The sequence below is a fragment of the Phyllobates terribilis genome, unplaced genomic scaffold (assembly GCF_046119375.1).
Source record: "Phyllobates terribilis strain yellow unplaced genomic scaffold, ASM4611937v1 Scaffold_5__5_contigs__length_657084704, whole genome shotgun sequence".
NCBI lineage: Eukaryota > Metazoa > Chordata > Amphibia > Anura > Dendrobatidae > Phyllobates > Phyllobates terribilis.
The window spans coordinates 513,391,288-513,409,285 of record NW_027362765.1 but is presented as its reverse complement, the minus strand read 5'-3'; the positions used below and the strand labels follow the sequence as shown (position 1 = coordinate 513,409,285).

General features: G+C 42.2%; 1 protein-coding gene across 1 annotated transcript in view; it reads left to right on the top strand.

Annotated features, from left to right (window-relative positions):
* Positions 1-17,998, top strand: part of MICU1 (mitochondrial calcium uptake 1) — a 90,204-nt gene that overhangs the window by 16,982 nt on the left and 55,224 nt on the right. The window contains exon 2 of the mRNA XM_073681692.1: positions 8,373-8,534. Coding sequence (XP_073537793.1) covers positions 8,374-8,534 — 161 coding nt within the window. The 5' untranslated portion in view covers position 8,373. The remainder of the gene's footprint in view (positions 1-8,372; positions 8,535-17,998) is intronic.

Below are 17,998 nucleotides of genomic sequence, written 5' to 3'. Positions count from 1 at the left end.
ATTGATGACGTCACGTGCGTCATTCCACATCGATGACGTCACGTGCGTCATTCCACATCGATGACGTCACGTGCGTCATTCCACATCGATGACGTCACGTGCGTCATTCCACATCGATGACGTCACGTAAGAGGCGCTCCTCCCGCTTTCGTGCAGGGGCCACATGGGTGCAGCAGTCAATAAAATGGGACATGAGAATAGTTTCGCACCAACTCAAAGACTAGAATTTCAAAATCCTTTATTTTTTTGGGATGGTGAGGGGCTTCTTTCATTGTTATTTTACATTAGCAATAATAAAACAATGTTTTCAGCCACATCCTGTTTACTGTCTGTTACTAATGTATTATTTACTTTATGTAGATAAGATCATAAAATGCCCATAAATAAGAAATTAGGAAATTATTATTCAGTGAAGTATTAGATTTCCTAGCGATATATAAGACTGCCACTACATATACACTTAGGTTTTGTATCTTTAATAATGAATGATAATTTACATGCTTTTAACAAAGAAACAAGTGACAGTTAAAGGGGTCAATCACTTTGTTTTTATTTTAATAAATGTGTTGGGTACATGAGGACATGAACGTGTGGCACTAATATATCGGTATAACAGGACCTCCTCGTACACTTGTTAGTGCCGCTTTCTGCACAGTTCTCTCCTCACAATGACCATGACTCCTGATGGAGGAGCATGTGACCAGACCTGTCCAATGGGCCTTCTCCAATTGTAAATCTGATTTCCTATGTAAGGTGTTTTTCAATTGTAGGAGATCTGATCACATGCAGTCATTCTGAGAACAGGAGTCTGTGAGGCAGACGGGTGACGCTTCACAAAGGAGAACATGTATTACGCTGACGGCCATTCATCTAGAATGCTGTTATGTAATGCTACAGTGGATGGGCAGCTGTTATAGGGAGACTCTGAAAGGGATTGTCTGTGGCAAAATCACACTTGGTAGTCATCCGGCCTGTATTTGGATCATCTAGCCCGTATTGTTCTGATTTTGTTCAGTCAAAGCCAAATGCCTTCTAAGGGCCTGATGCTTCTCTTCTGCGCGGCTGCATGTAATATTTCTGGCACCTATATGGCATTCTTTCCCCTGTTTACTAAAATGGAGAAGAAGGCATCCGGTAAGCATTAGGCCATGTTCACACGTAGAGGAAATACTGCCTTTTTTCCCATTGCGTTTTTGGTGCAGAAAATCTGCTTTTTTTTTTTTTTAGCAGTCCATACAGAGTAGATGTACGGTAATTTCATGAACACTCATTCACACTGTGCGACGCTGTTGAACAGTGCGTTGTTTTTCTCTATAGCCTTCTCTTAGGAAACTGAAAAAACACACTTGTGTTCAGTGCAGAATCAGAGCTTTTCTGTGCTAAAAATGCATTGAAAACGCTGCTTCAAATCTGCACCAAAAATACAATAAATAAAGTGAAAAACGCGGAAAATAAAATGCAACACAAAGACTATAATTAGAAAAATGAATGCAGTTTTTTCTGTGTGGGTAAAAAGGCAGCAAAAAATAAATAAATTTTTGCACGGCTGTAGGCTATGTTGGTAAATTGATGTTTTTGCAGCATTTTTTGCTTAGCTTTTTTATGCAAGTTAAATCAAATTAAAATCCTATGCACGGACTTGTTTCATTTTTTCTTCCTGACTGAATTGGAAAACTGTAGTTTTTTTAAAAAAATCTGCAGCATGTCAATACTTTCCGTATTTTTACAGCATTTCTGCAGCGTTTTCTTGCAAATAGAAAGCAATGAGAATGTGAAAAAAATCTGCAAAAAAGGCAACGGCATTTTTCGTTGCATTTTTGGTGAATAAAGCTGACTTTATTAAACATGTGCTGTAGACAAAGCCCCCACAAAAAGCTGCAAAAAAATAAAAATGCAGCGTTTTTATTGCCAAGAGAGCAGTAGGTTTTGGCTTCAGAGAAAAAAAAAATGCAGTAAAAACGCCGAGTATGAACATAGCCTTACTTTATCTAACTTTTACTTTAGGAATTTTTCTACTTCTTTTGCACAACCAGTTTCAGAGCTGCATGCATGAAAGGTTACCTGTTACCACTTATGTCATGTCTTTTCTGATTATTCTGCCATGTAACATTCCTTTGTTGTTCCTCTTGGAAATAAATTAATATGTTGACACCTGACAATATGTTGACATTCTCTTATTTTTCCAGGTGAAAACAATTGTCTATTTATTCATAAGTTTCTAGGAGGAAAAACATAGGAACAGACCGGGTTAGAAGAAAAGATGTTTCAGAATGGCGAATACAAATAATTCCTAAAACAGACAAGTCTGGGGACCTGACCTGTCATCTCTAATGCATGCTCTGTGGTGTGGTAATGCATAGAGTTGTGTATTAACCCGATATACATATTATTACTCTACTCCATCGTACGAGTGCAGAGAGGTGATGGCTCCTTAACATGTCCTTCATTATAGTGGATCAGTGAACTTCAGATCCCTCATAAATGCGCTGTAGTTATCAGATGCCGTGGATCATATTGATGGGAAATGAGCCTGTTGTATGTAAAGATATCAAAGCATTCCTGTTACACACTCCTATTTTCTGCTCCGCTTTTGGCTTTGCTGTGGTCTTTACTGCATTGCAGAAATTGCTACCAACTAGCAGCTGCCAGCAAATAAATCTGCCAGCGTATTAAATTACTGGATGAGACTGAAAAGGAGATTCCAGGCGGGCGAGAATGACATTGACAAGTAAAGGGAGAGCTCTGGATGCGTTAATAAAAACAGAACGTCTACGGGTAAAAGAATGGGGGAATGTAGACACGGAAACCGCTGCAGCTTTCATATAAATCATAACCCTGAACGCTGCATTATCCATCGTACAGGAAATTTTAGCATTGAAATCACATACTGTGCACTGTATGGTCCTGTTTGTCAATTAACCTCCCTTTATTGTTTATATGACTAAAAAAATACTTGGGATTAATTTATATAACAATTCTATCAGTACAGATAGGAGGAGTGGATTTATCATGTAAACTGAATGATGCAGTATATAAAATGCCTAAATACAGCATGATATGATAAGGACATAAATCCTACAACCAAACAACCATAGATTTCACGGTTTTGTTGCCCTTATTACATCACCTGCTTCTGCGGATCCCTGTACTAAATCCATGTGATCACATTGACCTTTATACAGAAATATAAAATGTCCTGATTTTCTATTCAGAACAACAACGTATGGCCACATCAAGTCTGTTAGAAAGGGAACTTTTTGCGGGGTGAATTTAGGGCTTGAGGATAAGGTTAGTCCAGGTAGGGCAACTGTTCTTTAAAGCGCACCTGTCAGCAGGATTGTGCTCAATAAACTACATACACTGTCAGGTGGGCGACATTATACTGATAAAGATGATACCTTGGTTGATGAAATCCGTCCTATGGTTCTTGTGTTATCTTTAATTTCAGTTTGTAGATAATGATATGCTTGTGCTTCGGGGCGGCCTGTGGGGGGCGCTCTATCTTGTGCTCTGCTTACATATTCATCTGTATGCTCTTAAGACAGATCACTATGCCTTCACTGACCTGCCTCCTATTTTACATAATGAATCTAGTAGTGCGGGGCAAGGTAAAATAGGAGGAGGTCAGTGAAGGCACAGTGATCTGTCTTAAGAGCATACAGATGAATATGTAAGCAGAGCACAAGATAGAGCGCCCCCCACAGGCCGCCTTGAAGCACAAGCATTTCATTATCTCCAAACTGAAAGTAAAGATTACACAAGAACCACAGGACGAATTTCATCAACCATGGTATCATATTAGTCAGTGTAATGTCGCCCACCTGACAGTGTATGTAGTTCACTGAGCACAATCCTGCTGACAGGTGCGCTTTAAGGGGTCAAAATTGTAACTATATCTTAGCAATTGTTCCCCAACAAGGGGATACATTGCTGATGTAGTACTGCATCCCTTTCATTGTTTGGGCGCACTGGACAGCGACTGTGCGGTTTGGGTGCATTGGACGGCCGCGGTGTTGAGAACAACGCTAAATATCATAGAAAGGTGTAGAAACACTTGGGACAATATAACTTCCTGCATATAGGGCTGTATAATGACAGAACGGTCAGAGCGCCCTCGCTGACCGTCCGTCCACTGATGGACTATGTAGCAATGAAAGAAGGGGGGCCTGGTCCAGTGGAACTTGTTTTCTTTTATATTGTGTGGACTGCTGCCTGCTGTGGTGTATTGGTTACCTAGAAAGGGTAGCGCACCATAATGGAGTTAGGCAAGTAGTGGAGGCAATGTGATTCTCTGGACAATGTTCTGCTGGTAAACTATGGATTCTGGCCATCATGTGCATGTTATTTTAAGTTAGATTATTTGCATGGTTTAAGCATGACCGAGTTCAACCTGATCAGGCATCTGTGGGATTGGAAAAGAAGTCAGAACTTTTTCTGTCCCTCCACAATGTACAGGACTGCAGTGTCAGGATCCAACCCAAGAAGTGCCGCAGCAGCATACAGTCATGGCCAAAAGTTTTGAGAATGACACCAAAATTATATTTTCACATGATCTGCTGGCCTCTGGTTTTTATTAGTATTTGTCTGATGTTTATATCACATACAGAAATATAATTGCAATCATATTATGAGTACCAATAGGTTATATTGACAGTTAGAATGAGTTAATGCAGCAAGTCAATATTTGCAGTGTTGCCCCTTCTTCTTCAAGACCTCTGTAATTCTCCCTGGCATGCTCTCAATCAACTTTTGGACCAAATCCTGACTGATAGCAGTCCATTCTTGCATAATCAATGCTTGCATTTTGCCAGAATTTGTTGGTTTTTGTTTGTCCACCCGTCTCTTGATGATTGACCACAAGTTCTCAATGGGATTAAGATCTGGGGAGTTTCCAGGCCATGGACCCAAAATCTCTGTTTTGTTCCATGAGCCATTTTCTTATCACCTTTGCTTTATGGCAAGGTGCTCCATCATGCTGGAAAAGGCATTGTTGGGCGCCAAACTGCTCTTGGACGGTTGGGAGAAGTTGCTCTTGGAGGACATTCTGGTACCATTCTTTATTCATGGCTGTGTTTTTAGGCAAGACTGTGAGTGAGCCGATTCCCTTGGCTGAGAAGCAACCCCACACATGAATGGTTTCAGGATGCTTTACAGTTGGCATGAGACAAGACTGGTGGTAGCGCTCACCTCTTCTTCTCTTCTAATAAGCTGTTTTCCAGATGTCCCAAACAATCGAAAAGGGGATTCATCAGAGAAAATGACTTTGCCCCAGTCCTCAGCAGTCCACTCCCTGTACCTTTTGCAGAATATCAGTCGGTCCCTGATGTTTTTTCTGGAGAGAAGTGGCTTCTTTGCTGCCCTCCTTGAAACCAGCCCTTGCTCAAAGAGTCTCCGCCTCACAGTGCGTGCAGTAGCACTCACACCAGCCTGCTGCCATTCCTGAGCAAGCTCGGCACTGCTGGTAGTCCGATCCTGCAGCTGAAACAGTTTTAAGATACGGTCCTGGCGCTTGCTGGTCTTTCTTGGGCGCCCTGGAGCCTTTTTGACAACAATGGAAGCTCTCTCCTTGAAGTTCTTGATGATGCGATAGATTGTTGACTGAGGTGCAATCTTTGTAGCTGCGATACTCTTCCCTGTTAGGCCATTTTTGTGCTGTGCAATGATGGCTGCACGTGTTTCTTTAGAGATAACCATGGTTAACTGAAGAGAAACAATGATACCAAGAACCAGCCTCCTTTTAAAGTGTCCAGTGATGTCATTCTTACTTAATCATGAGTGATTGATCGCCAGCCCTGTCCTCATCAACACCCACACCTGTGTTAATGGATCAATCACTAAAACGATGTTAGCTGCTCCTTTTAAGGCAGGACTGCAATGATGTTGAAATGTGTTTTGGGGGTTAAAGTTCATTTTCTGGGCAAATATTGACTTTGCAAGTACAGTAATTGCTGTTAAGCTGATCACTCTTTGACATTCAGGAGTATATGCAAATTGCCATTACAAAAAATGAAGCAGTAAACTTTGGAAAAATTACTATTTGTCTCATTCTCAATACTTTTGGCCATGACTGTATATGTAGAGAAGATCATCACACTCCAGTAGAAAGTGAGATTAGCCATATAGACTCTTTACTTTTCAAACACATTGAGGACTGCGGTGATTATAAACCTTTTCTCTTTTGCATATTCCGCTCTATCTGACAGGCAGCAACGCTCATTTCCCTGCTAGACTGCAGAAGCTCTAAGCCTGCAACGTACATTTTACAATGGCTGAAGTTTAAGGCTGCGTGCCCACTATGCATTTTTCAAGCGTTTCTGCCGCAAAATTTCCGCAGCGAAAACGCTTGGTAATACGTGCCCCATGGTCCCCAATGATAATCCTCATGTGCTGTGCACATGCTGCGGAAATTTCCGCTGCGGATTATCATTGCGGAACAATCCGCAGCATGTCAATTAATTTTGCGGACACGCAGCGTAATCGCCGCCATTGACTTGCATTGGACCGCGTGACATCCGCATCACTGCATCTGCACATGTGGATATCACACGGTTCAATGTGTGGATGGTACCCAGGTCTGGAGAAGAGGAGACTCTCCTCCGGACCCGGGTACCGTAGTACCTGTAAAAAAAAGAATTTAAAATCAAAAATAAAGATTATACTTACCTTCCGATGTCCCCCGGCCTCCTCAGCGATGCGTGCGATGTGTTGGGTGGCTCGCGGTGGTGTGAAGGACCTGCCATGACGTCATTGAGTCATGTGACAGGTCACGTGACTGCTGATGTCGGCGGTTGTGTGACCTGCCACATGACTCAATGACGTCATCGCAGGTCCTTCACACTACTGCGAGACGCCGGGGAGACCGAACGGAGCGGAGAAGGAGACCGGGGGCCATCAGAAGGTAAGTATAATCTTTATTTTTTATTTTTTACCATTCTTATTCTTTTTTTTTAACTATTACTTGGTCACACTATATAAATCCATGCCTGTTGCATGGATTTATATAGTGTGAACAAGTTGTCAAGCACTTTTCCAAATGATGCTAAAATCGCTTGGAAAAGCGCTTGATAACCCGCATGCAAAAATGCAAGTGAAGAACGCTTCACATCCGCATGTCCCTGGCAGGAAAAACGCATGTACAATCCGCATGTACAATCCGCATGCGTTTTTCCTGCCAGGGAAAGGCGTAAAAAATATGCAGCATTTCTGCATCGTGGGCACATAGCCTAGAGCCTTGTACCTTAACATATATTTGGCTGAGACATACCAGTGTATGTGTGTGTGTATATACAGTACAGACCAAAAGTTTGGACACACCTTCTCATTCAAAGATTTTTCTGTATTTTCTTGACTATGAAAATTGTACATTCTCACTGAAGGCATCAAAACTATGAATTAACACATGTGGAATTATATACTTAACAAAAAAGTGTGAAACAACTGAAAATATGTCTTATATTCTAGGTTCATCAAAGTAGCCACCTTTTGCTTTGATGACTGCTTTGCACACTCTTGGCATTCTCTTGATGAGCTTCAAGAGGTAGTCACCGGAAATGGTCTTCCAACAATCTTGAAGGAGTTCCCAGAGATGCTTAGCACTTGTTGGCCCTTTTGCCTTCACTCTGCGGTCCAGCTCACCCCAAACCATCTCGATTGGGTTCAGGTCTGGTGATTGTGGAGGCCAGGTCATCTGGCGTAGCACCCCATCACTCTCCTTCTTGGTCAAATAGCCCTTACACAGCCTGGAGGTGTGTTTGGGGTCATTGTCCTGTTGAAAAATAAATGATGGTCCAACTAAACGCAAACCGGATGGAATAGCATGCCGCTGCAAGATGCTGTGGTAGCCATGCTGGTTCAGTATGCCTTCAATTTTGAATAAATCCCCAACAGTGTCACCAGCAAAGCAACCCCACACCATCACACCTCCTCCATGCTTCACGGTGGGAACCAGGCATATACCTCTTGAAGCTCATCAAGAGAATGCCAAGAGTGTGCAAAGCCGTCATCAAAGCAAAAGGTGGCTACTTTGAAGAACCTAGAATATAAGACATATTTTCAGTTGTTTCACACTTTTTTGTTAAGTATATAATTCCACATGTGTTAATTCATAGCTTTGATGCCTTCAGTGTGAATGTACAATTTTCATAGTCATGAAAATACAGAAAAATCTTTAAGAGAAGGTGTGTCCAAACTTTTGGTCTGTACTGTAATATATATATATATATATATATATATATATATATATATATATATAATTTCAAAATAAAGGCAGATGCTTAGTATTAATAAACGTATGAATTTGGTTAAAAGGTTCTATAACTTGTTACTTTTCCTGTGTTAATTCATAATGAAAATGTTTCTTTTTGTTTTAATAGGATGTTTCGTCTTCGATTCTTGCCTGCGGTGGCAGGATTGGCAACTGTGTCCCGTCGATACCACGGAGTAGCTAATCCAGTGCACAGCAGACGGAGATTAATGCTTGCTGCTTTTGTGGGAGCAACTGCAGTATCTGCCAGTGCCGGATTACTCTGGAAGAGGTGAGAGGATGCTTAAATATTTTGTCCTTATTGCTATGTGTCTGTCTTTTTATCTGGAATCTTCATTTGATATCAGAAATCATTGCCAGTAATCCAAATGCTCTGGCATTTTTGTTAATCAGACTTGAAAAATTTGCTGAACTTGTATTTTTGTTAATAATTTTGACCTACGTGGAAAGTTATGAAACTTTGCAAATCACTTTTATTAGGGTATTTTGACTTCATTCTTGTAGAAAATAATTAGATTTCAGTGGCAATAACCCCTGCTTTTTGCCAGTGTTTATACTTGCGTTTAGCTGCATTGGTGTAATGCTCAAAAAAATAAAGGAAACACTTAAACAACTGAATATAACTCCAAGTAAATCAAACTTCTGTGAAATCAAACTGTCCACTTAGGAAGCAACACTGATTGACAATCAATTTCACATGCAAATGGATGGAAATAGATGGAAATTATTGGCAATTATCAAGACACCCTCAATAATGGAGTGGTTCTGCAGGTGGGGACCACAGACCACATCTCAGTATCAATGCTTTCTGGCTGATGTTTTGGTCACTTTTGAATCTTGGTTGTGCTTTCACACTCGTGGTAACATGAGACGGACTCTACAACCCACAGAAGTTGCTCAGGTAGTGCAGCTCATCCAGGATGGCACATCAATGCGAGCTGTGGCAAGAAGGTTTGCTGTGTCTGTCAGCGTAGTGTCCAGAGGCTGGAGGCTTTACCAGGAGACAGGCCAGTACACCAGGAGACGTGGAGGGGGCCATAGGAGGGCAACAACCCAGCAGCAAGACGGCTACCTCCGCCTTTGTGCAAGGAGGAACAGGAGGAGCACTGCCAGAGCCCTGCAAAATTACCTCCAGCAGGCCACAAATGTGCATGTGTCTGAACAAACGGTTAGAAACCGACTCCATGAGGGTGGTATGAGGGCCCGACATCCACATATGTGGGTTGTGCTCACAGCCCAACACCGTGCAGGACGCTTGGCATTTGCCACAGAACAAGAGGATTGGCAAAGTCGCCACTGGCGCCCTGTGCTCTTCACAGATGAAAGCAGGTTCACACTGAGCACATGTGACAGACGTGACAGAGTCTGGAGACGCTGTGGAGGGCGATCTGCTGCCTGCAACATCTTTCAGCATGAGTGGTTTGGCAGTGGGTCAGTAATGGTGTGGGGTAGCATTTCTTTGGAGGGCCGCACAGCCCTCCATGTGCTCGCCAGAGGTAGCCTGGATGCTATTAGGTACCGAGATGAGATCCTCAGACCCCTTGTGATACCATATGCTGATGCGGTTGGCCCTGGGTTCCTCCTAATGCAGGACAATGCCAGACCTCATGTGGCTGGAGTGTGTCAGCAGTTCCTGTAAGATGAAGGCATTGAAGCTATGGACTGGCCCGCCCGTTCCCCAGACCTGAATCCGATTGAGCACATCTGGTCATCATGTCTCGCTCCATCCACCAACGTCACGTTGTACCACAGACTGTCCAGGAGTTGGCGGATGCTTTAGTCTAGGTCTGGGAGGAGATCCCACAGGAGACCATCCCCAACCTCATCAGGAGCATGCCCAGGCGTTGTAGGGAGGTCATACAGGCACGTGGAGGTCACACACAATACTGAGCCTCATTGTGACTTGTTTTAAGGACATTACATCAAAGTTGGATCAGCCTGTAGTGTGTTTTTCCACTTTAATTTTGGGGGTGACTCCAAATCCAGGCCTCCATTGGTTAATAAATTTGATTTCCATTGATGATTTTTGTGTGATTTTGTTGTCAGCACATTCAACTTTGTACAGAACAAAGTATTCAATGAGAATATTTCATTCATTCAGATCTAGGATGTGTTATTTGTGTTCCCTTTATTTTTTTGAGCAGTGTATATATAAACTATATATTATATATAAACAACTATTATGCAAGGGGATTAGTAACAAGAGTAATAATAAACAGCAACGTGTAATAACAATAAGAAATATCTTTCAGTGAATAACAGTAAAGTCCTTTGCAAAAGTGTGATGCACCCAGTCGTGGGAGTCACCACGTGAGCTCTCTTTATGTGGCCCTAGCGGGGGTCACCGGTTTTCTTCCCGCTTGGCCGCAAGTCTCTTCCAGATAACGTCTATCAGATCCCATTTAGCCTCGCACGCACCAACCTGCCCCCTCCCAACTTTCCTCAGTACCGTAGGTGAGAGTTGGAAGTGGCGGCCCTGTTCACTTGCACAGTTCCTCTGCGATTGCTAGCGCGTCTCTCCTGTCGCAGTCCTCTCAGCTCTTCTCGGCTTGACCGTCGACGGTAGTCTCATGCTTGCGGTAAGGGGATCCAGACCTCCGCTCTTGACAGGCGGCGTCAGGACCCTGGAACTTACTCAGTGTGGGTCGCAGGTCCTGACTCTGACCAAATTGCGCAGGGCTCAGAGTGCTTCAGTAAGGGGTCCGGGGCTTCTCAGGCAGTGTCCGGCTTTGGTGGACGCCGGCCTCTGGCTGAGGCCTGTCGCGCTGTACTCAGCGGTCCCTCTGGAGCATGTCTGCTCCACTCTGCAGCCTGGCGCCAAATCTCTCTGTGTCTTGGCGCGCTGGACTTCTACATCCAGGAAATGCCTGCTGGAGGACATCCGATCAGGTCCTGCATCTGAATTTGTTCCCCCTTCAACTCTTCAAGCATAACTTGGTTCCGCTTTGTTTCGCCTGTCCAGCAGATGGCAATCTTTCCTTATTTCTGGCACATCCTGCAAGAATCCTCCTGCTGGTTCGTTTCTCTGTACTACATTGGTATCAGAATGTTCTCAGAGTACAGATGGCAGTGAGAGGGTCCTTCAAGAGCACGACCTTTTGTGCTCAGTGAAGGAAATATATATCGTGCTGATCACACATTACACCTGCTGTGCCAAAGTGATCAACTACAGGAGAATGCTTCACCCCTCCCTTCTTATGTAAGAAGATGTGCACCAAATGTATATTTTGCATAAACACTAGAGATGCCAGTGGTGCTGATTAGTAAGAAGAGGCTGCTCACACTGCTATCTGATCTAATACTTGAGATACCAGGGATGCTGCGGTAAGTTGAGGTTGCTCACATTGCTGTCCACCCTGTCTCATCTAATACTGGAGGTACCCCGGGGGCTGAGATAAGAAGAGCTTGCTCACACTGCTGTCCACCCTGTGGTGTTAAAAAAATAAAATGAGCCAAGTCTTTATCTATGTGGCATTTCCCCCTTTGCCAGGAGGGGGGCACATTTTCAGCACTAGTCTATGAACGTGGCAGATATTTTCTGCAGCATGTGCATCAGATATGAAGAAAATCTAATGTGCAACATAGTTAGGTTTTGTTTACACACAGTTTTTTTCTGAATTGAAAACTGCAACTGAAGTTACACGCAAAAACGTACATTTAAAAAAAAAAAAAAAAAAAATGCTTGCATAAAGTAATGCGTGAAAAAAAGGAATGTGTGAATAAGCATTGTTATAAGTAGAGCAGATTTGCTTTTTTTTTTTTTTTCTAAACCACAAACCAGAAGACTGCTAGAAATTTTGTCTGTATGATTAGGAGAGCGAACCGATGGCTTTTGTTGTTTTTTTTGTGTTTATACACTTTGTTATTTTTGTAAACCCCTTTAGGCTCAGTATGACATTGGAATTTATCAAAGTATGGTAACGAGTATATAGAAAGTTGTCAGGTTCACATTGCAGACCTACTCAGACCCTGAGACATGGGGGGAACTTATTTTTCAGTGTCGCTCAAAAATAAAAGCAGCACTGATCTCTCTCCTCCCACCCACACATTCAGCTGTGTGTGACTCCTATCAACCTCCAATCTGCCCCCTGGTGGTGGCAGCACACGCCTACACTATTACTACCCTCACAACTTCAAAATAGATCCGTTCCAAGAAACTGGAACATCCCAGCCTTAGGCCTCATTCAGACGTCTGTGTTGCATGTACCTGTTCTGTCTGGGTTTTTTCACGTATAGAACACATACCCATTAAAATCAATGCTGCTATTCACATTTCTATAGTTTTTTTTCACAGACTGTTTGTGCAAAAATCAGAGACGTCAGTTTTTTTTTTTTTTTTTTTTTAGATGTATTGTCATTTTTCATCCGTACAAGTCTATGGACCTGTGAAAAACTCGTACAGCCCACGGATGTCTCCAGTATACAGTCAATGTGCTGTCCGAGATTAACATTGCAGTATAGGAGAAGCTTTGTCATTTATTTATCTATATCTGAAAAACACTAATGATAAAAACTGACAAATGTATGTGCACTGATGACACAGAGATGGTTAAAAACTGACACTGATCCAAAACACTGATGACATATTGTTTTACGTGAATAACCCTGATGTCTGAATGAGGCCTTATGCCTTGTACATGTGTTCTCTGTTGTTTTTATTACAGATGGCACTTGTACTTGTATTAGTCTAGCGGGTAGTTCACATGTCCAGGTTTTTTTTTTCCTTTTTCACAGACCAAGTGCTGTGTGCAAAATTGCTGAAACTTATCCGATATTGATCCAGAATGCAAGTCCGTTGGTCAGTGAAAAAATTAGGCCTCATTTAGATGCCATTCTTGTCAGACTGATAGGAGAAGATGGAGAAACTTTTTTTTTTTTTATTATTATTATTTATGTATGCCTTTACCCTATAATCCTTTACACTGGTTATTAAATATTGTACTTCTTTCTACACTGGTTACGTTGGACACACGTAATATACTTTGGTTAACAACTGTTAACAACTTATAAGTTAAGAACTTATAGAGCATCAAATGAATATGGACAACTCGTTTAAATGGAAAATAAACCTATAGATTCAAAAAAGAAGGCAAACACATAAAAACAATAGAACTAAAATTGGTTTGACACTTGAATTCCACCCCATCTATTGGAAAACCTGGTGGCTGACCAGGTTCCTTTATCAAACATTACAAGGACGTCTAAGGCGATTGTCCCCGATCTTTCCTGCCACATTCTATGCAAAGAAATCGTAGAAGCCAAACGTGGAATACAGGAAACAACTGACACAAGAGGTTGGAGGCCCCTGCTGACTACTTCTTGAGATGCCACAGTCATTATTGGCCTTGACAACTCTAGGGATAAGCTGACAGGATCAGATTTATTTCTGGTCCGACTGCTGCCTGTGGGTGGCGGCTATGTAAAAAAGTCATAACCCTTTAGGATGTGACCAATGACGGACATATCTCACTTGGCATTTAAAGGGTTATTCCAACTTTTCTCATTTCCATATGGGGATGCGAGCAGTGCCGGTGACTTCACTTCTACAGATACCTGCTGAGACGAGTGTGATGAGCAGTTATTGTACACCTTCTGTATTCCTATGAATAGGACAAGAGCACAATACCGGCCAGTGCTGCACGTGTCCCAGAAGTTATCTGTAGATGTAACATCTCCAGTGCTGCTCACTTCTGTGTCAGAATAATCCTTTAAGACTGACCTAAAATTGCGAATCTTGGAATAAAGTTAGATACACTTTTTTAAAGGATTTTTCCTACTCCACTCCCTTTTGTATAGAGAGGTGAGTGGTATCGGTCATGTCTACAGACACCTGCTGATGGCTCACGTGATGGCAGGTGTTCTCATGGCTTGTCACTTATCTCCTGATATTGAAATGGAGCCTAAGTAATACATTAGTGTTCAAAATAATAGTGTGTTCAAAAACATGACTTAAGCACAAAATCTTTATACTAGTTTTTATTTCCATGCATTGGGAACGTTGCACACTGTTTTCTAATTCAAAACATGAAGAGAAATGTATATAATTTTTAACTACTTTACAGCAAATAACAAAAAATGAACATTGGGCTGTTCTAAAAAATAGCAGTGTCTGCATTTGTCTTACAAACTCACAATATGTATTCTCTTTATTTTGAGGATTTAACATTCTTGTGAATCACTAACCTAATATGCTTCACATCTATGTTGCATAGAGTCAACCAACTTCTGGCACCTGTAAACTGTTATTCCAGGTCAGGATGCTTTGACTACATCCCACAATTTTTGGCATTTGTTGGCTTTGCCTCAGAAATGGCATTTTTGATGTCACCCCACAAGTGTTCTATCGGATAAAGGTCTGGGGATTGGGCTGTCCACTCCATAACCTCAAGTTTGTTGGACTGGAACCAAGATTTTGCTTGATTACTGGTGTGTTTAGGGTCATTGACTTGTTGAAACTTTCATTTCAAGGGCATATCCTCTTCAGTGTAAGGCAACATGACCTCTTCAAGTATTTTAATATATGCCAAGTGGTCCATGATCCCTAGCATGCGGTAAATAGGTCCGGCACCATAGTAAGAGAAACATGCCAATATCATGATGCTTGCACCACCATGCTTCGTTGTCTTCATAGTGTACTGTGGCTTGAATGCCGAGTTTGGGGGTCGTCTGATGAACTGTCTATGGCCCTTAAACCCAAAAAGAACAATTTTACTTTCATCAGTCCTCAAAATGTTTCTCCATTTCTCTTTAGGCCAGTTGATGTGTTCTTTGGCAAGTTGTATCCGCTTCAGTACATGTATTTTTTTTTTTTAACAGTGGGACTTTGCGGGACTTCTTGCTAAGAGATTTGCTTCACACAGGTGTCTTCTAACTGTCACAGTACTCACAGGTAACGAGACTGTCTTTGATCATCCTGGAGATGATCATTGGCTGAGCCTTTGCCATTCTGGCTATTCTTCGATCCATTCGAATGATAGTCTTCCGTTTTCTTCCACATCTCTCTGGTTTTGCTTTCCATTTTAAAGCATTGGGGATCATTTTAGCTGAACAGCCTATCATTGTCTGCACTTCTTTTATACTTTTTACCCTCTCCAATCAACTTTTAATCAAAGTATTCTGTTCTTCTGAACAATGTCTCGAACGACCCATATTATTCAGGCTTTCAAGGAGAAATGCATGTGCAACATGAGCTGGCTTCACCCTTATATAAGTGCCACCTAATTCACACCTGTTTCTTCACAGAATGATTGAAGTTACTAATTGAACTCCACACTGCTATTATTTTGAAAACACCTGTGACTATACCACTTAAAATCTTAATTAGCCAGATGATTAGATTTGTTAATCCAAGAGAAATACTTTATTGTGTTTAATTAGAGATTGCTGGCTGTGTTTTATTAATGTTCTGCTTGCTCGTCAGTTTATGTACACTAATTTAACTTGTAAAGTGTCCAGCATTCCACTAATCTCATTAATATCTCAGGAGCCTCTAACCATTGTTCAAAAATCACCTAGGCCAATTATGTAAGTGTTGAAAGAAGATCTGGCGGAGCCTTCACCACAGGGAGTCTCATATGTAGACCCAAGTGATGCTGTCGATCTGAGAAAGATACCTCCGCTAATGCACACTTAGTTTTGAGGGGGGGAGTGATAGCAGTTCTGCGATTCAGGGGGCTGAGCCCAGAGAAGCGGAAGGGACATGTGTTTTTGCAGCTGTCACACTTGAAATAGAGATTAGAAAAATACTTTACAAGGAGAATGAGAGACATCCTTCAGGACAGCAGATGGATTGCATGGCATTACCCAAAGAGACACAGATTTGTATTCTAAATGATTCTAGTCTAAGGGTATTGGTCCTGACTGGAAAAATACAGATCTGTTCTATTTGACCATTAGAGAGACCATGGATACATTTTGGGGAGACCAGGAGAGGATGAAGAAGTTACCTGGCCCCAAGGATATGTTGTTTGGGGTTGCCAGGAGGGACCCACCGGTTGCCGGCAACCCATGGAGACGTTCGGAGAAGCCAGATTGGGACCCGCCGGTCATCTCGCCCCATGGAAACTCTAGGAGAGGTTAGGTTGGGACCCTCAAGTCTCCTGGTCGTGTATCTCGATGGACTGCTAGCTTCCTAAGCTTGCTGCTACCTCCTCTCTGTGGGGGCCCGCCAGAAACGGCGGGGCCACTCATTGATGTAGTCGGCCCTGGAATCTCCAAAGTCGCAGCTGTTCTATAACAGGCGGGCGGAGAAGGAAGGGTGAGACTGTGTAATGTTGCACCATCTTGGGTATTTGCTGGGACGGTTCTATATGTTTTTTGTCAACTTTGTGGTTCAATAAAGTATTACCATGCTGTTTTACCCTCACGCTGTGTTGACTGAGTAGTGTTACACCAACGGAAGACCCCAATTCTTCATAACACCCCCTTTCAATTAATTATTTGAATACACAGACTCAAAAACATGCAACTGGTAATTTGTTTGACATGTAATATAATTTATACTAAAAACAGTTTTTAATCTGGTTAGTCAAATTGGACTGCTTTTATTTTTAAGTCTACTGTAAATATTAATGTTAAATGACCATTTTTATTTATACTAAAAAATCTTACTGGAGAAGTTTGTTAAAGAGGTCAGGTGTGGGGAACAATGGGGAGCCATAAATGTGCATACAGGTATCAGGACTAGTGGAGCAGGCAGCCTGGAAGTGGCCATTCAGTGCTGAGGAAGACTGCGGGGAGCAAGGTAGGAGGAGGTGGAGGCCGCTGCACCAGGTCATAAACAAGGAGGAGGCAGCAGCAGTGATGTTTGCTACAGACTTATTGCTGCTTCTTCTCCTCTACTTTGTCCTGACCATGGTTGTCTGCTATACCCAGTGTAAATGTGCAGTGCTAGCAGTTAGCCGTGAGCCATTGGTTGGGTAGCCATGGCCTAAGGCATTCTTGATGCAATGCCATTGTGCTACACAGGAGATTTGCTTTAAGTTGTTCCTTAATGTTTTGAGTTTTATCAGGTTGTGTGCATCCATAATATTTAATGGTCTGTCTTCCGGATAGACACTCAAAATATCAGATCAGTGGAGGTTTGATCCCAGCAACCACGGTGGTCAGCTGTCAGAAGCGGTGTGGGCTGCACTGCTTTCTACGTTATCGGGCACAGCTCCATACCTCTGGTAGTGTCTGACCCTGGTATTGCAGATTAGTCATATTCAGTTGAAGGGGAATAATTTGCAATCAGCTACAATAACAGTCACTACCAAAAGTATGGAGTTGCAACTGGTTAACAATGAAATGGTATAGGGGTGCCAATAAGTAGTCAGACCCCTATCCATTTGATATTGATGGCCTATCCCAGGAATGCAGTCTTTGTCCCAAAGAACCCCTGTAATTAAAGATGGGTCTTCATTTACTTAAATGTTGTAAGTTTATAGGTTTAGTAAAAGTCTTTATCCATGAGCTTATGAAGGTCACATTAATGCTTGCACAGGTTCCACTGTGTTTTGTTTAGAAAGTTGTGGAAAGGTCTCATTATTAGATGTACTACGAAGACTATTTACTCTATTGTTGGGCATTTTGGCAGCTCAGAGGGTAGCTTTCCAGCGCTGGTGTCCACATCTGACCAAAGACCACCTCGGCATGGCATTTGTATGTTCTCCCCGTGTTTGCGTGGGTTTCTTCCTGCTCCTCTGGTTTCCTCCCACACTTCATAGACATACTGATTGAGAATTTAGATTGTCA